Source organism: Schistocerca nitens, chromosome 1, assembly GCF_023898315.1.
Source record: "Schistocerca nitens isolate TAMUIC-IGC-003100 chromosome 1, iqSchNite1.1, whole genome shotgun sequence".
Lineage (NCBI taxonomy): Eukaryota > Metazoa > Arthropoda > Insecta > Orthoptera > Acrididae > Schistocerca > Schistocerca nitens.
Window position 1 is genome coordinate 833,155,884 of NC_064614.1, and position 23,893 is coordinate 833,179,776.

At 43.9% G+C, this 23,893-nt stretch overlaps 1 protein-coding gene across 1 annotated transcript in view; it reads left to right on the top strand.

The window, feature by feature from the left end:
* Positions 1–372: 372 nt before the first annotated feature.
* LOC126262997 (CLIP domain-containing serine protease HP8-like) overlaps positions 373–23,893 on the top strand; it is a 74,643-nt gene continuing 51,122 nt past the window's right edge. The window contains exons 1-2 of the mRNA XM_049959958.1: positions 373–471; positions 22,360–22,435. Coding sequence (XP_049815915.1) covers positions 387–471; positions 22,360–22,435 — 161 coding nt within the window. The 5' untranslated portion in view covers positions 373–386. The remainder of the gene's footprint in view (positions 472–22,359; positions 22,436–23,893) is intronic.

Here is a 23,893-nt window from a genome sequence, read left to right on the forward strand (position 1 = left end):
GGGGTGGGAGAGGATCGGGGAGACGAGCGGGTGAGGAGGATCGAGTTTGCGGGAGGTGTACAGGATCCGTATCCTTTCGAGGAAAAGGAGGAGGTGGGAGAAGGGGATGAGGTCGTACAGGATCCGCGTGGGGGAGGGGAGACGGATGCGATAGGCGAGGTGGAGAGCATGACGTTCAAGGATTTGGAGGGATTTATAAAAGGTAGGGGGGGGGGGGCGGAGATCCAAGCCGGATGGGCATTGTCTGGGGGAGTGCGCAGAGCTATTTATTGGTTTGGTGTCGGAATCGCGGACGGTGTGTGTCAGCGGGCTGCGATCGTCGCTCATTTATAACGGGGCTCTGCGCCGCGGGCCGGCAGTGTGTGTGCAGAGCCCACAGCGCAGCCATGGCCAGACGAGGAGCAGGACTCGCCTACCGCGCGTGCGCCGTCGCCGTCTTGGCAGCTTTCGCGGCAGCAGCAGTAGGCGCCCGTGAGTACACTGCCGCCGACTACTGACGATGAGTGGTCCTCGTATGTTAGCTCGAAACTACGCCGCTCTTTACCGATGCCCAGTGTGTTCCGTCTGCTGTTTGTAAAGGCTTTCTGTAGCTGTAATTTGATGTTAGCAAACCGTAGAAAAGCGCACGGGAACTGCCCAAGTTTCTTATGTAGTGTCCAAGCCGTAAGAATGCAAACAAAAGCGTCTGTTATGCCTATGAATCCGAACATATAAGATGTTTCAAATTTACCCACTACAACAAAGTGGCTATGGGGACTGACCCATTCGAATAGTTGTTATTTAATGTCGTGAAACTGTTCTTTTTAGTTCAAATGGCTCTGAGCACTATGGGACTTAACATTTGAGGTCATCAGTCCCCTAGAACTCAGAACTACTTAAATCTAACTAACCCAAGGACGTCGCATACGTCCATGCCCGAGGCGGGGTTCGAACCTGCGACCGTAGCGGTCGAGCGGTTCCGGACTGAAGCGCCCAGAACCGCTCGGCCACACTGGCCGGCGCTCTTTCTAGTTACTGCGATTAACATTTTTGAGTCTTGTATTACCACTTGTGAACCTACGAATAATGATTTTAATTATTCCTTCCCACTCTTCTGCAAAACTATTTCTTATTTACTTCAAATTCGTCGAGGTATGTTCCGTCTTTGCAGCTGAATGAAAGGCAGTTTGTCTTTTGCCGTACGCGTTTCGCTTCTTTTATTTATTTAACATATTCAGTGGCCTGTAATACATGTTTCTTTTAATATACGTAATAAACGTAGCATATAATAGTTACTATCTTAGATTTGTCATATTATTCTCTAGTTTTTCAATTTGAAAACAACTTTCCTAGCACAAATTTCATGAGGTTTAACTATCGTTCGGTGTAAAGATTTCCCAGTGTCGTTAGTACATGTATGTGGTCCTGGAGATGTGTTCATTCGGTTCCCATGTTCCACCTGGCCCATTTCCCCCACATTTATCACAACACATCACTTGAACTTACCATTTTGTGATCAACATGCGTGTGTTTACAGTGTTTAGTGTTACCAACATTCGCAATGTGTTTATCTTTCGTCTTTTTTTGGAAAATTTGTGGAAATTTGTAGTAAGTTCTTATGAGCCCAAGCTGCCGAGGTCATCGGTCCCTGGGCTTACACACTACTTAATCTAACTTAAACTGACTTACGCTAAGGACAACACACACACACACACACACACACACGCATTCCAGAGAGTGACTACTCGAATCTCCGACGGGGGCAGCCGCACGACCCGTGACCCGTCTTTCATCTTTTGTTTGTGCTGTGTGTGATCCGATCTTTTCCATTTGTTTGTGTGTGTGTGTGTGTCTGTGTGACAGAGAGAGAGAGAGAGAGAGAGAGAGAGAGAGTGGGGGAGGGGGACAGGGAGAGAAGGGTAGGAAGATTCCTTAATTATTTACTCTGCTTATGTTTCAGATTTCCGAACATGATCAGTGAGTTATTTCTTTTATTGATTTGGCCACTGATTACTTTCGATTTCATTGGAAGGGTTCTTTATAACTGAAAGTATTCTTGTAATGTCAGGAGTCTTTTGTTGTGATCGTTCACTCTAATAATTTTCATGTCTTGTTCCATGATGAATGGTTCATGTCCCTGTTTCATCGGGTGTTCGGCAAACGTAGAATGCTTATTTTCATACTTCGAGCTTCTTATAAGTTCTTTATATCTACTTTAAAAGTTCTCCCTGTCATCCCAAGATATATTGCTTCACATTCTTGGCATTCTAACTGGTATGTACGTCCTCCTTGGTATTTATCTAGTTTCTCTGTTGTTTGTGTTTGTAAATTTGACTGGTGTGTGTTTCTTGTTCTGTAAGCAATGTGTAATCCCTGTTTTATTAATATACATGCTATAGTATGTGTTGATTTGTGTTTGTATAGGAAAGTGCACCATTTCTTTCGGTTTGTGTTACTCTTTTATGTATCCGTATGTGCTATAGCGGCTGTTGTTTTCTTTTCATTTGTTTCCTTTTTTGTTCTTTTTTTTGTATTTGCGTTATCTGCTTGTTTTGGTTGAGTCTTTGTAATACATGGGTGTTGTAAGCATTGTTTGTGGCTATGACTTGTCTTGCTTGTTAAGCTTTGGGAGGGGGGGGGGGGGGGCGGTTGATTGGACCTGAAGGTCCTGGTCCAAAGTGCAGCTCACTCGCAATGAATTTTATCTTTTAATAATATTGTTGGCGAAAGTCTAGATCAGGGCCAGTGGCATTCACGGCGGTACTCATCTACTGCTCATAAATTGGCAATGCGTCAGTTTCGCGTAGGTAATGGGATAATACTTTCAAATAACAAGTGAGAGGCGAGGATAAAGCAATGTATTTCTAGCACCGAAATTGAAACCATTGTCCTGTTCGCTGTTTTTCTGTGCGTTAACGAGTTTAGAGTCGTATTCCGTGCCGGCCGAAGTGGCCGTGCGGTTAAAGGCGCTGCAGTCTGGAACCGCAAGACCGCTACGGTCGCAGGTTCGAATCCTGCCTCGGGCATGGATGTTTGTGATGTCCTTAGGTTAGTTAGGTTTAACTAGTTCTAAGTTCTAGGGGACTAATGACCTCAGCAGTTGAGTCCCATAGTGCTCAGAGCCATTTGAACCATTTGAACCAGTCGTATTCCGTGATTGTCAGCGAATGGTAAGAAGTGGAGTGGTTTAACAGATTTAATTATACATGGAGACGACGTTCGTTGGTGTATGGGTCACGGATTAATTGCAGAGACATGGAAGTGTATTAAATGTGGGAGTGAAATGATTCTTGAGGAGTGTAAAGTTTGTACTGATGGAGTCTGAAGTGTACCAAAAGCAGCCACTTGTCGAAGTGTTGTATTAGTAAGAATTCCGGCTTTTCATGTAGTGAGCTAGAAATTGGCATGATTTTGCCATTCACGTACTTATGGGTTTATGAAAGCCAATATAAATTTATATCTCGAGAATTAGATTTAGCGAAGCAAACTCTGGTCGACTGGCGACAATTCTTTTGAGAAGTTTGCGTGCAGATTTGTCACAGACAGAATGACAAACTATGTGGCGAAGGATATATTGTCGAGATCGACGAATCACCTTTCGGAAAGAAGTTTGACGGAGGAAACAAGAAAACACGTCGATGGATGTCTGAAGCTATACAGCGAAGTATGTACGAGGTTTTTTTTTTCTCGAGTTGTGCCAAGACACTCAAAAGCAGTTATTTCGAAACTTATTAAAGAAAATATTTTGCCAGGACAGTAGTTACTTCCGACTGTTTTTCAAAGAACAGATGCTTGAAAAATGAAGGTTTCCTACACCTTCAGATGAATCATAAACTGTTTCAAGGATCCCGGGACAAGTGCCCATATAAATACGATAGAAGGTACATGGATCTCCACTGAAGGGTCCCTCCATGGCGCGAGGTAGTGCAAAACTTTCTTTGACAGCTACCTCTTTGGGTATGTGTGGAGGAAGCAGAATCAACAAGAGCCACAGTTGGTTTATGTCCTTTCGGACTGATACATTAGTCTGCAATCCATATGAATAAAATTTGTTGCACTTAGTTTTTTCTGTCTACTTATTCGCAGCATTCAAACAACATGCAATTAAATTTCTTGTTCCTACTTCATGGCAGTCCTCCCACGATTTACTGAAAAAGTATTGATCCACATATCTCCTCCCATTATTTAATTCAAAACCATTGATCCACTTAGTGCGCTTGCGCAGATCAATTGCGTAGCAGCAGAGGGCAGAGAAATATTTCAGTGTTTTTTGAACACATCATGGATTGCGACGCTGTCTTTCCATCGCAATTGTAATCACGTTTAGAGCAATATTTAAATTTCTCTTCCGAATGTATTCAAAATACATCGTCTGTTTGCTGCTCTTTCATTTTCTGCGTAACACAGCTTACACATTTTACTTTGTTCCCTCATAGCGCACGGCACGCGGTGGCAACAGTCCTGAGCGGAACACATAAGTACCCACTCGCCCTTTTCTAGTCACTTACCAATACTGTTTTCAGTTTTTCATGCTTCAGGGGACATAGCCGGGGATGGGGGGGGGGGGGGGAGGGGGGGAATGAACGTAGAAAACCATTTCAACTGTAGCTTATTCAAAGCTTAATTTTGTTGTGTAACTACTGTAATAGTTAGCTTACTATGGCGTAGGGCCAAAACGTAAAATGGAAAGTTACACAGCGCAGCTGTCAATAGTCATCTAAAGTTTTTCCCCCAAATTTAATAGTAGAATCTGCACGTCACCTTGATCACAGTGCGTGAAGTATCTTATTCACAATCCGTTGTAATGGTCACGAGAAACGCTGTACATACTAGACACATAACGATCTGCGCCCCAGCAAGGTCCAAACAGTCTTTGTGTATATCCATTTCGAATGGTGCGGACTAGCCATCGAAAGGATGAAATATCAGAAAAGAAATTGTTCTGGGTAAGTTACCTGAAAGAGCAAAAAAGAAAGGAAACGATAAATTTATCCGCAGCAGTCTTTACATTCATGTCGTTCAAAGCTAGAAGATAAAACTCCCTGCCACGTAGAATTATATTACAGGGAGCAATACGATATAGACACAGATTCTTTCTGCATTGTAAACGAAGAAAGAGATTCAGTTCATCCTACATGCACGTCTTGCCTCCAGTGAGTGAGCGCTGTTTTCTAGGTTAAATATCGTCGGAATACTCCAGGAATCCTTTACCTTTCACCTTTCAGGAGGTTGCTACTGAAATAAAATTGATGGACAAGTTCATATATGCTATCTAATGAAAGCCGAAAAATGATGAATTTGGCAAATCAACCAACGCGCACAAATAATTTCGAAACTATTTCGTAAATGATGCTGCAGGGAAAACCCTTGTGGAAAACCTAGGAATTGGTAATCTTAAAATACTGAAATTAGTTCTCGTCTAATTGCATGATGTCTCTGCATCTCACAAAATGTTGTTTGACATCCACAAAATCTTTCAAGTCGTTCACGAATAGTGGAAAAATGCCGTCACCACGTTTGTTAGTGTTAATACCAGAACTTTTTATACAGTGTGTATCATAATCAATGGCGTAAACGCATACAGTTGAAAGGACACGATACTAGAAGCAAAAAAGTCTCAGTAAACGTAGGGTTGAAAATGCATATCTTACGAGCTACGAGCAATTTTTCGCCTTCGTTACTGTAATACAAATCTCTTCTACTGCAATTTCTTTGCTTTCCGTATTTTGGGAACTGGTAGCATGGACCAAAACAAGACAAAAAGTCCAGTCAACATGTGCTTTAAAATGCATTCCTTAAGAGTTACGAGCACTTGTTCATCTTTGCTACTTTGAAACACAACTCTTCTAATGATCAAGTGCTCGTAATTTTAAAGGTAGGCGTACTCTATAGAGTACATGTTTGCTGGACGTTTTTTTCTTATTTTGGTCCATACTACCACTTCCCAAAATACGGAAAGCAAAGAACTTGCAGTAGAAGAGATTTGTTTCACATTATCGAAGATGAAAAATTGCTAGTAGCTCTTAAGGTATGCATTTTCGATCCTATGTTTACTGAGACGTATTTTGCTTCTAGTGTCGTGTACTTTCAACTGTATGCGTTTACGCCATTAATTATGATACACCCTGTATAAATGACGCTGCCACGGAGGCACCAGCAGTTTCCGTTTCCCAAAACAGCCAGGTGGATGCTTGATGAGTTTTAGAGCAACGTATTTATTCCTACTGCTACCTTTTCAATATAGGGTTTCATGTGATAGCCCTCGACTGTTCATAAACGCTCTGCAAAGTTTTAAGTTATAATGAAGCAGATTGTCCAACAACTGGAAACTATCACAGGCGGATAATTCACGCTGCAGGATTAGGGAAGCGCATATGACCTTTAAATGGATCCGTGAGTTTTCCAGTCTGCTTTTCAAAACTGTATGTGAACCTAATCTAACACGCACATTTTCTGGGCAACACACTCGAAATTGGTGAGCTGCTATTTCATCCTAAGTATCCTTGTCATGGCGGACTTACAAGCCTTCGAAAGAAGTGAAAGTAGCCACATATTACATAGATACACAAATTCATTGTGTAAGTGCGTTAGCGACAATGATTAAAGCAGCAAGTACTTGTAAACTGGAGAACGGTGTGTTGGGACAGAAGATTTGTACGTAGCTGAAACGGCATGCGTTGCCAGATAACGGTAGACGTCACTGCAAGCGTAACAGTTTTCCCGCGGGAGATACGGAGACATCCATCTGGAAAACTAGCAGCAGTAAATCGTTACGGTACAGGGTGGCACAAGCGTCGTGCATTTCTCAAGAACTCTAAGGGGCAGCCTGTGAGCGCACAGTGTTCATCCTATCTCTAAGAATATTTTGCTAAATCGATGAGAACTTGATCTCTATATATCGCTATAGTATTTAATGTCATTAGTCAGGAGTTAAAGAAGCTCTTGTCGACAAATGTAAAGACTAGGAGACATTCCTTGCAAATAATTTCGTGTGTTTATCATGTCGCTGTAGTTCCTCCTGTCCTTACATCACTATAATATAAATAATAGATAAAAGTAATACGTTTTTGTATACATATGAGGATGACAGAAGAAACCGGGCAAATTGGCTGTGAAAACATGCCGATAGTGTCACATATACAGCGCCTCGTGCACGCAGCCTGCAACGGTACATGTCATCAGTATTTTCCTTCACGTCAAGTTAAGACAACGCTGGGATTTTGGCGACTCACCAGGACGATGTATTTACACTTTTACCACATTTATTATTATTATTATTTATTAATTGCAGAGTGACCGTCCAAAAATGGCTCTGAGCACTATGGGACTTAACTTCTGAGGTCATGAGCCCCCTAGAACTCAGAACGACTTAAACCTAACTAACCTAAGGACATCACACACATCCATGCCCGAGGCAGGATTCGAACCTGAGACCGTAGCGGTCGCTCGGTTCCAGACTGTAGCGCCTAGAACCGCACGGCCACTCCGGCCGGCCGTACACGTATCTGGTGATATTGAAGTTTCATGTCATCTGTATCTATACTTTCAACTGTTACCATACCAGTGTTTGGATATCTGTTGTCCCACGCATCATGTTGCGGTGTAGGGTGTGTTTCGGGTAGTGATTTTGTATATGGTTGTTGCTGCTTATAAGTCGTATGTAGCGCTTTCGGTATTTCATCAGTGATGCGGTTAAGCATGCTCTGGATCTCTTAAAGCTTGTCCTGTGTCTTCGATTTCTGACGTCTGCGGCCTTATATGTGAGTGACACATTTCAGTTTTGTGTGTTCGGAGGATCCACGTTGCCCACATTCACACGTATCACTTTGACTAAGGCCACAGCGGTGCAGGTGTGTAGGGTATGGGCCATGGCCATGGCCCGCCCGCGACTTGGGTCAACGTGTCTGAGCGTCAACCATTCCTGGATATTCAGGAAGGAGGAGAAAACCCGACGGTCCTTGTCAGATGATTCCCATTCTTTTCGCCATGTCTCAGCCTTCCAAATATTTAATTGGCGTTTTTCTATAATATGCTTCCCTGGTATCTCATATACCTCATCCAGGCTTCCCCTTTTAAGCCAGTGTGCTGGTGCTCTGTGGCTAATGGTTATTCAATATGGTATGTTGCAAGTACAATGCGTAGGGCTTCCACAGACGTGGTGCCAAATGCCCCTGACATTCTGAGCAATACACATCTTTGTCCACGCCTCACAATGGTTTTTCAGGTCGTGAGTGACTGTCGATGAGTTCAGGAATTCGCTGCGAAACACATTATAGATTCAAACACGGATGTATGATACATTTGCAGTGTCAGCAATAGCAATGTGTAATGAACTGAATTTAGTCTGGCGAGTTTGTGCATTAGTCTTGTCGCTTTCTCAGTCGCAAGTCTTACGTGCCCGTTGAATGTCAGTCGGCCGTCGAGGTGTATGCCTAGGTATCTTGTTATTTTCCTATGTGTGCTAATGTTGTTCAGTCTAATGATGGGGTTTCTATGCAGGGCACCTTTGATCAGTGAATATACTGTCCTGTTTGCCGCAATTGTGAGCTTTTTATGGCTGAAAAAAATGGCTCTGAGCACTATGGGACTAAACTGCTGAGGTCATCAGTCCCCTAGAACTTAGAACTACTTAAACCTAACTAACCTAAGGACATCACACAACACCCAGTCATCACGAGGCAGAGAAAATCCCTGACCCCGCCGGGAATCGAACCCGGGAACCCCGGCGCGGGAAGCGAGAACGCTAACGCACGATTTTATGGCTGAACCAGTCACTTATTTTTATAAGGAGTGCAGCCTTGCTTTAGAGTTACGTTCTGTAGTTTGCAGTTACTACTACCAGCAAGTCATCAGCATAGGCTACTTCGTGCAGGTTGTTTAGGAGGGGTTCAATGGCAATATCCCAGAAAACTGACCCACAGATTGAGCCTTGTCGGCATTCTTTTGTTATTTTTTTAATAACATTTGTCTTCCTGCTAGACATACACCTGTGATGGCTGCGTGTTGTGTGCTGTCCTTAGGTTAGTTAGGTTTAAGTAGGTCTAAGTTGTAGGGGACTGATGACCATAGATGTTAAGTCCCATAGTGCTCAGAGCCATTTTTTTTAGACATACACCACCCTATCTTTGAAGAATCGAGTAAGCTATTGCATAAGACTGTTCGTGTCTGCATCTCTCGTAGCAGCGCGAACAAGGCAGGCCACCAGAGATTGTCGAAGGCGCCTGCTATATCTATTACTTTTACTACTGCGTATTTTTCTTGTGTGTCCTGTATTATTTCCAGAACGCTGTTAACGGCATAGTCTATTGAGCCTTCTGGCCTAAAACCATTCTGATTGGACTAAGGCCGAAGAACGTCTTGTGTGACTGTCGTCAATTACACAGGAGCCTGTCCTGCACCTTAAGCGAAAGTGTTCAAGAGGCAGACGGGCCTGTCAGTTTTTGGGTCGTTTGGGTCGCGATCCTCAGATATTTTGGGGAGATGGCAAGGACTCTACCTTGTAGCGGTACTTCATTCAACAACTCTGTTAGAAAGAGGGTGACCAGTGCAACGGTATTTTTTAGTGTTTCTGAGTGTACGCCAAGTCGATCGGGATTCCTATTCTTTAATTGTTTCATTGCTAACGCTACCTCTTCTTGGGGGAATGGGACAGTAATGGGGCCATTTGTGTAGGTGTCCTTCATTTGTATTCGTAATTCTGTGTGATGTTGCTGGTCATTCGCCTTTTCGTCATCAGGGAGAAGCTTGTTCAGCAGGTACTGTGTTGGACATTTCCAGCCCCTTACAGTAGAGCCGTCCGTGGGCCTAAGAGTTGCCGGCGTCTTTACCTAATCTGTTGAAAGTTTAAATGGTTCCCCCATGTATCGTTTTGTTGCGGAGTTTTGTCAAAATTGTACCAGTGGTCCTGTCAGGTCTTGTCTAATTTCTTTTTAAATTTCAAATGGCTCTGAGCACTATGGGACTCAACTGCTGAGGTCATTAGTCCCCTAGAACTTAGAACTAGTTAAACCTAACTAACCTAAGGACAACACAAACATCCATGCCCGAGGTAGGATTCGAACCTGCGACCGTAGTGGTCTTGCGGTTCCAGACTGCAGCGCCTTTAACCGCACGGCCACTTCGGCCGGCAATTTCTTTTTATGGTTTTGCTTTGCATCACGGTATAGTTCCAATCTTACCACCCTCTTTCATGCTGTTTTTGCTTTTTGATAATGTTTCCTTTTGTCTCCAGCGTCATTCCTAAGTTTTTTATCTTAGTTGACCAGTGGAGTTTCGGTTTCGGTGCACAGTCGGTCTTTGGGACAATTAATCGTTGTGCTTTTTGAAGCAGGTCCGTCAGAATGTGACCCTTATAGTCCAAACAACCATTGACTGGATGGAGGGAAAATTCTTCAAATACGTCCCTTAATTTTTACCAGTCATCCCTGTTTAGAAGAAGTCGTTGCTTTTGTTCTTGTGAAGATCGTGTCTTCATGTATGTGTTTGTGTGGGTATGACGTTGCGGTCACTGCATGTGGTATTTTCTAGTCTTCCCATTTGTTACGTATATTATGGACTTTGTATCTGCTAGTGGCATGTCAACATTGGTGGATCCTCCTCCATTAAGTAAGGAGGTGTTTGTCCTGCTTTTTTTAAAACAAAGATGCTGCGTTTATTTATTGTATCAACTACTATTTGTCCCCTACTGTCTGTTCTGCCTGCGTCCCATAGAGTCGACCGTACATTGATGTCACTAAGTATGAGTAATATTTTGTTCGTAGAAATCTTGTTTACGGGAGCATAAATTCCTTTTGCAATTGATAACTGTTTTTTCTTGCACTCTGCCTTGAGATGCGAGCGAATGATGCATTCTACTCCTCACATCTGCATGTTTCCATATGATATTAGATGTTGAAAACCATTTTAAAAGCTACTGGGCCATTTTTCAGGAGAATGCGAAGTACCGAAGACACATATCAGAGTAGGCCAGCTTACGTTTATCCGATAAGCAATAATAGGCCCAGAAGAGAAACCGTGTTAAGAAAGTTAATTTTTAGAGCACGACAGAATGTCTGCCGTTTCATCTATGTTCATCAATATCAATAAAATTCTTTTAAGCTTTTTAATATTTTTTTCGGTACACATGGTATCCACGACTTCAAGTAATTGGTTCAACTGGGTGTTAACGTTGCCATAATTTTCCCGATCCCTAGTACAGATGAGTCACTTCGTCTGTCCATCTTATGTCTGCACTGTGTACGAGAAATCTGTCCAGATAATTTATGCTGTTTACATTTGTGTTCGAAGCGGCTACGCCAGATACCGAGAAGAAGATCATTGGTGCTAAATCTCTGGCCGCAACGTGATGAGTGCTGTTTACTTACTCATTTTTTCCGCTTGATACTAGATTGCAGATGTAATTAAGTGTAAAATATGAGCAAGTTGTTGTTCGGCCAGTGATGCAGCGAGACCTAAATAACTATATCATTGACTTCGGCAGGAACATAGTCGAAAGTAAAGCAGACATTATAATATATGAATACATGGTTTTGGGTCCACATGTACTGATAAAAATCTCTCGAGCTTTCAGCCGCTTCAAGTGGTTTAAAATCCACTGGATTTTAAACCGCTTAACGCGTCTGGAAGCTCGCCAAAATTTTATGAGGCAGACATCCTTTGTTAACAATTAACATCATCGGGTTGATTTCACTACAGACAGGGAAATGAGGCGAAATGCCTGCATGAAAAATGTGAAGAAATCGAAAAAGAAATGATTGCTGGAAGGACGGACTCAGCATACAGAAAAATCAAAACAACATTCGATGAAATTGAAATTGAAATTAAATTCGAGGGCAGTAACATCAAAAGTTCAATGGGAATTCCACTATTAAATGTAGACGTGACAGCAGATAGTTGGAAGGAATACAGTGAAGGCATTTATAAGGGCGATGACTTGTCTGATGGCATGATAAAAGAAGAAACAGAAGTCAACAGGGAAGAGGTATGGGATCCAGTATTAGAAGCATAATTTAAAAGAGCCCTGTAAGATTTAAGATCTAATAAGGCTAGAAGGATGAATACCGATCCATCGGTGTTTCTAACATCACTGGGGATATAGCAACAAAAGGATTATTCACGATGGCGTGTAGAATGAATGAGACTGTGAGACTGGCGACATACCATCAGTCTTTCAGAGGAACATCACCTGCACAATTCTGAAGAGAGCAAGAGGCGACAAGTCGAGAATTATCATACAGTCAGCGTAACAGCTTATGCAACTAAATCGTTGTCAAGAACAATATACAGAAGAATAGAAAAGAAAATTGGGAAATGGTTAGATGACGATGAGTTTGACTTCAGGAAAGGTAAAGGCACAAGAGATGCAGTTTTGACAATACGGTTGATAATGGAAGCAAGGCCTAAGAAAAATCAGGACATGTTCATAGAAGTTGTCGGTCGGGAAAAAGCGGTTGACAATGTAAAATAGTACAAGATGTTCGAAATTGAGAGAAATAAAGGATCAAAGTGCAGGGGAAAACGGTTAATATACAATGTGTACAAGGACCAAGACGGAACAATAAGACTGGAAGACCGAGAACGAAGTGCTCGGATTGAATCGAAGAAGTAACAACGGAAATAAAAGAAACGTTCAAGAGTGGGATTGAAATTCAAGATGAAAGGATAACAAAAATACAGTTCTCATATGAAACTTGTATCCTCGGTGTATTTAGTTGTATGGAATGAACAATATAATGAATACGGGGTATGGACTCAGAGTAAACCGCAAAAAGACAAAGGTAATGAGAAGAAGCAGAAATGGGAACAGCGAGAAACTTAACATCAGAATTTGGAAATACGAAGTGGGCGAAATTAAGAAATTCTAGACAGCAGAATAAAACATGACGCTCGGAAGCAGGCTAGCACATGCAAATAGAACACTCCTGGACAAGAGAGGTGTACTAGTATCAAACATAGGCCTTAATGTGAAGACGAAATTTCTGAGAATGTACGTTTGGAGCACACTATTTTGCAGTAGTGAAACATGGACTGTCGGAAAAACGGAACAGAAGAGAAGCGAGGCACTTGATATGTGGCGCCATAGAAGAATGTTGAAAATTAGATGGAATGACAAGATAAGGAGTGAGGAGATTCTCCGCAGAATCGGCGAGGAAAGGAATGTATGGAAAACACTGACAAGAAGTAGGGATAGGATGATAGGACATGTGTTAAGGCGTAAGGGAATAACGTCCATGGTACTAGACGTAACTGCAGGGGATAAAAACTGCACAGGTAGACAGAGGTTTGAATATATCTAGCAAATAATTTAACTGAGGATGTAGGGAGGAACTCGTGGCGGGCCGCGTCAAAGCAGTCAGAAGACTGATGACGGAAAAATAAAACAATTTTTTGGCACGATGTGTACATGCACAAAAAATTGTCGCCTAGTTCACCTCACAAAATACGCTCCTGGAAATGGAAAAAAGAACACATTGACACCGGTGTGTCAGACCCACCATACTTGCTCCGGACACTGCGAGAGGGCTGTACAAGCAATGATCACACGCACGGCACAGCGGACACACCAGGAACCGCGGTGTTGGCCGTCGAATGGCGCTAGCTGCGCAGCATTTGTGCACCGCCGCCGTCAGTGTCAGCCAGTTTGCCGTGGCATACGGAGCTCCATCGCAGTCTTTAACACTGGTAGCATGCCGCGACAGCGTGCACGTGAACCGTATGTGCAGTTGACGGACTTTGAGCGAGGGCGTATAGTGGGCATGCGGGAGGCCGGGTGGACGTACCGCCGAATTGCTCAACACGTGGGGCGTGAGGTCTCCACAGTACATCGATGTTGTCGCCAGTGGTCGGCGGAAGGTGCACGTGCCCGTCGACCTGGGACCGGACCGCAGCGACGCACGGATGCACGCCAAGACCGTAGGATCCTACGCAGTGCCGTATGGGACCGCACCGCCACTTCCCAGCAAATTAGGGACACTGTTGGTCCTGGGCTATCGGCGAGGACCATTCGCAACCGTCTCCATGAAGCTGGGCTACGGTCCCGCACACCGTTAGGCCGTCTTCCGCTCACGCCCCAACATCGTGCAGCCCGCCTCCAGTGGTGTCGCGACCGGCGTGAATGGAGGGACGAATGGAGACGTGTCGTCTTCAGCGATGAGAGTCGCTTCTGCCTTGGTGCCAATGATGGTCGTATGCGTGTTTGGTGCCGTGCAGGTGAGCGCCACAATCAGGACTGCATACGACCGAGGCACACAGGGCCAACACCCGGCATCATGGTGTGGGGAGCGATCTCCTACACTGGCCGTACACCACTGGTGATCGTCGAGGGGACACTGAATAGTGCACGGTACATCCAAACCGTCATCGAACCCATCGTTCTACCATTCCTAGACCGGCAAGGGAACTTGCTGTTCCAACAGGACAATGCACGTCCGCATGTATCCCGTGCCACCCAACGTGTTCTAGAAGGTGTAAGTCAACTATCCTGGCCAGCAAGATCTCCGGATCTGTCCCCCATTGAGCATGTTTGGGACTGGATGAAGCGTCGTCTCACGCGGTCTGCACGTCCAGCACGAACGCTGGTCCAACTGAGGCGCCAGGTGGAAATGGCATGGCAAGCCGTTCCACAGGACTACATCCAGCATCTCTACGATCGTCTCCATGGGAGAATAGCAGCCTGCATTGCTGCGAAAGGTGGATATGCACTGTACTAGTGCCGACATTGTGCATGCTCTGTTGCCTGTGTCTATGTGCCTGTGGTTCTGTCAGTGTGATCATGTGATGTATCTGACCCCAGGAATGTGTCAATAAAGTTTCCCCTTCCTGGGACAATGAATTCACGGTGTTCTTATTTCAATTTCCAGTAGTGTAATAGCCCAGTTAACAAATAGTAAAAGAGTGCAATCAGCATGTAATTGCAAATTTTTGTACAGTAGTCGAAGAACATAGCATGAACCATATACTAAAAATCCTGCCAGTGGGGTGTGAGCGATGGATTTTGGGGCAGGACAACTAGGACGGGGGGGGGGGGGGGGGAAGTAGGAGGAGATGTTTAAAGGTCACCTGTTACGTTTTTGTTGAACAAATGGAAACAGTATTTTAATCGTATGAAATTGATGTTTATTGTTAAATCAAGTGGGTTAATAACATATTAAATGTGTGTATCAACTGTAAGTACACTAGAACCTTGTTAACGGATAAATTGTGTTCTGCGGGTGTAACAGTGAGGAGGGGGCTCTACGGAAGATGTGCGTGGGAAGTGTTCCGAAAATTATGCAAGAGAACTTCTGAGAAGTTTGGAAAATAGGAGATGAAATGCTGGTGTAAGTGTAGACTATGAGGACGGCTCCTGGGTCGTGCGCGGCTGGCTCAGTTGCTGGAGCACATTCCCGCGAAAAACAATGGTCTAGAGTTACAGTCCTGCCGGCCGGAGTGGCCGAGCGGTTCTAGGCGCTACAGTCTGGAACCGCGCGACCGCTACGGTGGCAGTTCGAATCCTGCCTCGGGCATGGATGTGTGTGATGTCCTTAGGTTAGTTAGGTTTAAGTAGTTCTAAGCTCTAGGGGACTGATGACCTCAGATGTTAAGTCCCATAGTGCTCAGAACCATTTGAACCTTTTTTTTTTTTTCTGTGAAACATTTTCACTGGAATGCGCTGCCTTCCAGTTATCAAGAAAAACACAGAAAGGTGACATTCAAAAAACCCCACGCATCCCACTCCGCACAAGTCCCAAAGCTTACATCCCGCCGCTCAGGACTTTTTAATAGGACTACACGAATTTTTTACCCTCGTTCACTGGAATAACATGATGTTCGCCATTTTATCAATTCGTCAATGTGTTACGTGCCTTGTATGACATATTTTTATATTAAAATATTAGAAAGCATTTAGTGAGACATTAGCACTTCGTATGTCCATAGGGGCTTCCAAACTTAACCAAGAAATCACCCCCACCACTTCTACTATCATCCTCAGACTCTAGTACTCTTTGAAGTAGGAGATGCACTGCACAGTGTTGTGCTTTCAGTGACAGACTACTCTTGCTTTACGTATCTTCTGCTGTATTTATCTTTTAGAAATTAGTTTTAATGGCAGCTTAAATATCTTTATCTTGGTACTTCAGTGTTACCTTGAGCTACCTAAGTTACATAAATAGCCAATAACATTCACAGTTAATTCTACGTTTTCTGATACGAAACCATCCTATCATCAGAAAAATCGTCCGCCACGGGTAGCTGAGTGGTCAGCGCGACAGAATGTCAATCCTATGGGCCCGGGTTCGATTCCCGGCTGGGTCGGAGATTTTGTCCGCTCAGGGACTGGGTGCTGTGTTGTCCTAATCATCATCATTTCAACCTCATCGACGCGCAAGTCACCGAAATGGCGTCAAATCGAAAGACTTGCACCCGGCGAACGGTCTACCCGACGGGAGGCCCTAGTCACACGACATTTACATTTATCAGAAAAATCCATTTATGCATAGGGATGCTTAAACTGTTGGAGATACCAGAGATTGTTTGCTGAGAAAATAGTTCTGCTGTTCTAATTTCACGCTCATACAGAGTGTGGGTCATAGACTGGAAGTCTTTTTGTAATGAAAAATAAGCAGCGTGATACTACGCTATTTCGCTATTTACATCCGCTAACAGCTTGTATCCAACATGTATGTGTCCTCACATTTTGCTAAATGTGTTGACAATATGGCAATATTTTGTGAAGTATTGGTATGAAAACTCAGAGCTTCCATGATTGTTGTTTTTGTAAGTAACATTTTAAGTTCTTTGTTCAACTCTGTTGACCTGCGCCGAAAAGCCACATTAGTTCTTTCGAAGGAGCACAAGAGTCGATCTTTCTCATACACTCACAATGTACAAGAGAGAATTATTGAAATTGTTGTACTGGATGGTTCAAATCGCTCTGAGCACTATGAGACTTAACATCTGAGGTCATCAGTCCCCTAGACTTAGAACTACTTAAAGCTAACGAACCTAAGGACATCACATACATCCATGCCCCAGGCAGGATTCGAGCCTGCGAACTTAGCAGCAGCGCGGTTCCGGACTGAAGAGCCTAGAACCGCTCGTCCACACCGGCCGCCTTGTTGTACTGGAGAGCTAGACGTATCTCTCCTCTCTCTCGCTCCCTCGTTCTCTCTCTTCCCGCCCCCGCCCCTCCCCCCACCCTAACAAGGCGAACAGGTACACGGTCCAGTCACATTAGCGTGACCACCGCATATGTTCGACGTCAGCATGAACTAACCACTTACAGACGGCAGGGTGTAGTGTTAGCAGTAGAAGGAATATAAAGCGTGTCGGAGATTCGGAAACCTGTGGCGTCGTTTTCACAATGCGGAAACGCAGCAGTTCATCTGACGTTTAAAAGCGCATTAACTTTGGCTCTGAGCAATATGGGACTTAACATCTATGGTCATCAGTCCCCTAGAACTTAGAACTACTTAAACCTAACTAACCTAAGGACATCACACAACACCCAGTCATCACGAGGCAGAGAAAATCCCTGACTCCGCTGGGAATCGAACCCGGGAACCCGGGCGTGGGAAGCGAGAACGCTACCGCGCGACCACGAGCTGCGGACATTAACTTTGGATTTCGTGCCAAAGGTGGAAACATTTCCGAAACGGGTAAGTTTGTAAACAGTTTGCTGGCCGCTGTAGTTACAGTATACCGTGCATGGCAAAATGACGCTACCCAAAACCGGCGCCGAGGCAACTCTGAGGTGTAGCACGGGGTATAGATGACAGGGGTGAACAACGGCTGCGGGGATGTGGACGGGCGAATACAAGTTCAACTATTGAGCAACTACCACCCAGACACACCAACTGACTACCAGCAGTGTCTCCTCAAAGAAAGTCGCTGCATATGGGCCTCCACAGCAGTCGCCTGTTTCATGTACCTGTGCTGAATGCTGTTCATCGGCGATGACCGCAACTAGATGTCCACTGAGTGGCGACAGATGGTATTTTCGGGTGGATCACGTTTTCTCCTCCATCGGACAGATGGCCGTTGACGACGTGAAACGTCTGAAAGCAAACAACCTCAAAAATCAAATGGTTCAAATGGTTCTGAGCACTATGGGACTCAACTTCTGAGGTCATTACTCCCCTAGAACTTAGAAAAACCTAACTGACCTAAGGACATCACACACATCTATGCCCGAGGCAGGATTCGAACCTGCGACCTTAGCGGTCTCGCGGTTCCAGACTGCAGCGCCTAGAACCGCGCGGCCACTCAAACAATCGTCGCAAGGATCCAGGCTGGAGGTAGGAGCGTTCAGGTTTCTCGCTATTTCTAGGAAATATCTTCATTGTGGAAAGGACAAAGGTTCAACATAAGTATGCACGTATCGTTGTGGATCAGTTCAACCCTTACATGCAATTAGTTTCTGGTCATCACGCTGGCATCTACCAGCAGAACAATGCAACCTGTTACCGAGCGAGGTGGCGTAGTGGTTAGCACACTGGACTCGCATTCGGGAGGACGACGGTTCAATCCCGCGTCCGGCCAACCTGATTTAGGTTTTCCGTGATTACCCTAAATCGCTCCAGGCAAATGCGGGATGGTTCATTTGAAAGAGCACGGCCGACTTCCTTCCCTAATCCGATGAGACCGATGACCTCGCTGTTTGGTCTCTCCCCCTAAACAACAACAACAATGCAACGTGTTACACAGCTGGCAGTGTACGTGCGTGGTTCAAAGACCACCAGGATGAGTTTACAGTACTTCCCTGGTCACCAAATGCCCCGGAGTTAGACCCAATCGAGGATCTGTCGGACCACTTCGATCGGGCTGTTCGCGCCATGGATCCTCAGCCGAGAAACAAAGTGCGTCTGGCCACGGGATTGGATTTGGCATGGCATCCACTCAGTGCCTTCCAGAACCTCATTCGCTATCTATCTTCCTGCACGTCTCGCAAGCAGTCCGCGCTGCAAGAGATGTTAGTCTGGTTTCTGACCGATGGTCACATTAGTGTGAATGGGCAATGTAGAGTCTCTGTGTATTAGTTACCTGTTGATTGTGTGCTCCCGTAGCAATGACAGTAACAGACCGTGACATACACAGGACACAGACAGGCACTGCAAGAGTGTAAAGAGCGATGACAATTAGTGCCAAGTAAACAAGTTAACAAAGGATGCGAAACAGGAGTGCTCAAATGGCAACACTTAGTATCCCATTCTAGAAAACGTACAAGTAAACAATAAACAGTACGAATGAATTCTACCACTGACCTCTCCTCGACATTGATGAAATCGATATTGGCGTAGTGTGAGAACAAATCATGTTACAACCGTAGACAACGAATTTCGGCGTCCATCTGTGTCATTGCTGGAAAAATACAAATATTCTATACGAAGAAGCTGAAATTTATCAACACACCAAACATTTTCACAGCACAACAGAAGAAACCAAGGGCTAATGAGTAAATTATTTCTCAACGTTGTTTCTCAATTGTATGAAATTTATTTATTGTAGAAGCGCTAACATATCAATCACAGTGAATCACTGTGAGAAATTAAAGATGCGATAAGTGGTAGATACAGCCGTAGGACTCACTAAAGATTGAACCATACTCCACCAAATTTCTAGTCAAAAACTTACACACGTGTTTACGGAAACGTACATAGCCATTATTACAGTTCCAAAATTCAGAAGAAAATCGTCTTGATCGGAGTTCTCTCAGCGACCTTCGTCTGTTTTAAGTTTTATTTGGACTGTTGAGCGTGATGATGTACCTACGTTTCCTCTTCGTAAAATGTTCAAGCTTGGATTATTCCTCCATACTGTTTTGTAAATAATTAGTAAAAGAGTCACACCTGGTTTAAGAATCAGTCATTGTATAAAATGAAACTACAGGTAAGACCGAACTGCTGTCTTCATTAAGCCACAGTTGGTGATTTGTGTAAATTGGTTTTTCAATGTATCAGTAAATGTATATTTGGATACGATATTCAGTGGTGTAATAGGAAGAGAACTCACCAAAAGTGAGTTTTAGACAACGTTTTATTATTCACTGAGTTTTCATGTGCCAACACCGGGCAAATGACTTTCAAGCGCAGCGTCTGACCTGTACGGGATGCACGAGTACAGGCCACGGACGCATGGTTGACGACGTATGGAAGTCTGGTCGTGAGTCGTGCACACGTAGCCAAATGGTAAGGCGACCGCAAGCGATAAGTGGGAAATGCGGATTCGAGTCTCAATCCGGCACAAATTTTCATTCTACAGCTGATGGTTGCCCTCATACGCAGTTGCGAATTCATGTAGAGTATTATAAAAGTCACATTACTTTCGTCGCAGTTTATTCGTACCATCACCAGATTACTAGTAAAGTTAGCGCCGCTTAAATTCTGATTCCTAAGCAAGTTAATAGATTTTAAACTCAGGCACATTCCATATACTGGGAGTGGTATATGACTATATTGACATTAGTCCTGGGCTCCATACACTATGCATATTGATTATTCTTCTAAGGATCAGTTAAGAAATATCGTACATGTCATTGGGAAAGTTAATTTTAAATAAATCTATTTTCTAATTCACCATACAAAAATATTACCTAACGTAGGTGTAGATTAACATTTTTTGTTGTTAATTTTGATACTTTGCGTGCAGTGTTTTTATATACTGGGTGTTTCAAAAAGAATTACCTGATTTGAAAACTCCATATTTATAGATAAAACATACTACAAACATGGGATGAATTGCAAAGTACTCATAAAATCTTAACGTTTTAGACGTACTTTTACAAATGCTCTGTGTGTCCACCAGCAGCAGCATGAATGACATCTAGACGATAGCTAAACAGGTCATAAACTGTACACAATATATTTGCTTTTACAGACCTTACGTAGCTCTTATTCTGTCCTTCACTTTTTCTGGGTCACGACCTAGAGGGGAGATGAACAACCTTTCCTTCTTGTATACACACAAGGAAAACTCGCATGGAGTCACACCTGGCGATCTTGGCGGCCAAGAATGCAGAGCGTGTCTCGGGTCCCGTGTACCATACCCAGCGTTGACGCAGAGTGTATTTGAGAAACTGATGTGCGTTTTTATGCCAGTATGGCGGAACTGCATCTCGTCTGAAAATTAAGTCATCGGAGTCCTCCTGAAACCGTGGAATAAGCTCGTTCAGCAGCATTTCAAAATAGCTCATTCCCGAAAAAAGGACCACACACCTTTTCACTACAAATGGCACTAAAACGTTCACTTTAGGTGTGTTTCTTTGGTGCTCAATAGTGTTATGAGAGTTCTGTAGCCCCCATATACCCTCGTTATGTCTGCTTACTTAACCGCTAACTTGAAATGTTGCTTCATCTCTGAAAATTAGCCGGCCGGGTTGGCCGAGCGGTTCAAGGCGCTACAGTCTGGAATCGCGCGACCGCTACGGCCGCAGGTTCGAATCCTGCCTCGGGCATGGATGTGTGTGATGTCCTTAGGTTAGTTAGGTTTAAGTAGTTCTAAGTTCTAGGGGACTGATGACCTCAGATGTTAAATCCCATAGTGCTTAGAGCCAATTGAACCATTTTTTTCTGAAAATTAACCATAGGAAACACGTGTCGTCTTCCATGTCCTGTAGCAGAGCATTGCCGAAGTCAACCCGTTTCCTTTTACCACCAACCCGAATAGACTGCACCAACTGTAGTCTGTATGGTTGACAGACCAAACGACGCCTTAACACTCAGCAGAGAGTCGTGTGAGGAAATGCCAGTTCTGTGCTTAGGCGGCGGGCATACTTCCGCGGATTCCGCTCAAACGTTTGCCGAATGCTTTCCACCATGTCATTGTAAGTGCGAAGTCGATCGGGCCTCTTACCTTTGCACAAACATCCTGTCTCTCCAAACTGGCAATGCCAACGACGAATGTTTTTCGGTGCAGGCGATCCAAGCCAAAACGCTGACGAAAAGCACGCCGGACCGAGAGCACTGACTCACTCTATGCAAACTGTAAAATACAGTTGAGAGTGCGCCATCTAATTGACTGACATCTAACGGCGATTTTCTGAAACTCTAGGTCACACCCATTCAAACAACACACATTTCATTTCCAACAGGTCCTATGGTTCGTAATTATTACCATCCAAGCTCAGATCATTCATTTTGACAAACACTGTAGATTTGCAGAGACGTTTAGAACCTTGCTCGTGGGTACATCATTGTATTGAATTCGTGTTGTCTCCTGTTCCACCTGGAAAAGCTGAATCCGCATCTCAAGAAAATCAGTGAGATATGCTCAATGCACGGGAAGACGTTAAAAGCGTCCATGACAAATTCTGTGCAGAGAATTTTTACAATAATGCTATAATAAGACAGTTCACTGTAAGATGTTTATTATTAAATTTGCCTTTTCATTCGCTACTCTTTGCAGAGCCGCATCCGCAACCAGAGGGTCCCGTCTGGCCGCAGAGCCTGCTGCAGCACCCCAACCTGCGGCTCCTGCCCACGTGAGTGGCGCCGCCTCTTTCCGAGTCTGCTCTATAGCATCACGTCTTCAATACCTGCACCATATTTCTTTGTGCTTCTTTAATTTCAAAAGTTGTGAAAGTTTTTGCTGCGCGGAATGGCCGCGCGGTTAGAGGCACCATGTCACGGACTGCGCGGCCCCTCCCGCCGTAGGTTCGAGTCCTCCCTCGTGCATGGGTGTGTGTGTTGTTCTTAGAATAAGTTAGTTTAAGTAGTGTGTAAGTCTAGAAACCGATGACCTTAGCAGAACATTTTGAACATTTTGTGAAATGTCATAGGTAGTTATTTGTCAATTTCTAAATTCATGGAAGTAAATAACGTCATTACGCTATTCAGATATGGAAGAATGTGTGTTCCCACTACAAGCCTCGTTACTTGCCTGTAAGGAGAAGGCAAAGTTTTGTTCCTTAGGTGGTGTTCTCATTTTGCAAAGCCCCTCGGTGTGTGTATGTGAAGCCGTACCGGAATGATGGAATTTTCAAGACTGTCACAGATTCCTTAAGACTCTATGTTGAACTTTAATTGTCCAACAGAATCGTCATCTCAAAAATGCCCCTAACAAGGAATCTTAATGTGGGGAACTGCTACAAAATCCTACTGAACGACTATGTTTACGCAATCGATTAATAGTAGTAGTAGTGGTGGTGTGTGGTGGTGGTGGTGGTGGTGATGGTGAACAGTGACACTGCATGACTCAGTGACTTGACTCTTAAAAGTGTTTGCAATCAAGGTATGAACCAATTGGGAAGGGCTCGCTAATACAAATGCAACCCACCAAACTTTTTAATCACTCCAGTGGTTGATTGAATAATAAGTAAAAACGATACTCTCACTGGAACCGGGATTAACGATACTGTGGCAACGGTACGTCCCATTTTCGAACATCAACGCCCTTCTGTTGCGGGTGCTGTGCATACTCTCAACAGTCTACTGTGGCGGCAAGTCGGCACTGTGGTCGCATGTTGTAATGGTACTTGAATTACGTAACCATTACGGCACCTCACCTGAACCTCTCGATACCAGTAATATTCTACTGTATTTCTGTTAACTATTTAACATATTTCTGAGACAACATTCAGATTTGATTTCACTTTTGATACATCGATATCTTTATATTGCAATGATATTATTCTTATGTGTATTCTTTCTTTTGTCACTATGATCTTTGACGTACTTGTAACTCTGATTTTTGGGTGAGTAAGCGATAGTTAGTTAGTTGTTAACTTGTTAGAGAGTCGGTCCTTGAGCAAGTCAAGTCGTGGACTTTAACAGTGACTGTGAGAGAGATGTTTTCAAGTATGTTTTCTGTTGTGAGGTAATGTTAGTGTGTCGCGTGATATTGCAATAAAAGCAATTAAAGGAAGTGTAACTTAAATTCGGAGTGCTGATTTTTTTTTACATCACTATTGTGCTAACTTTGAAAGGTTTAATCTCCAAGA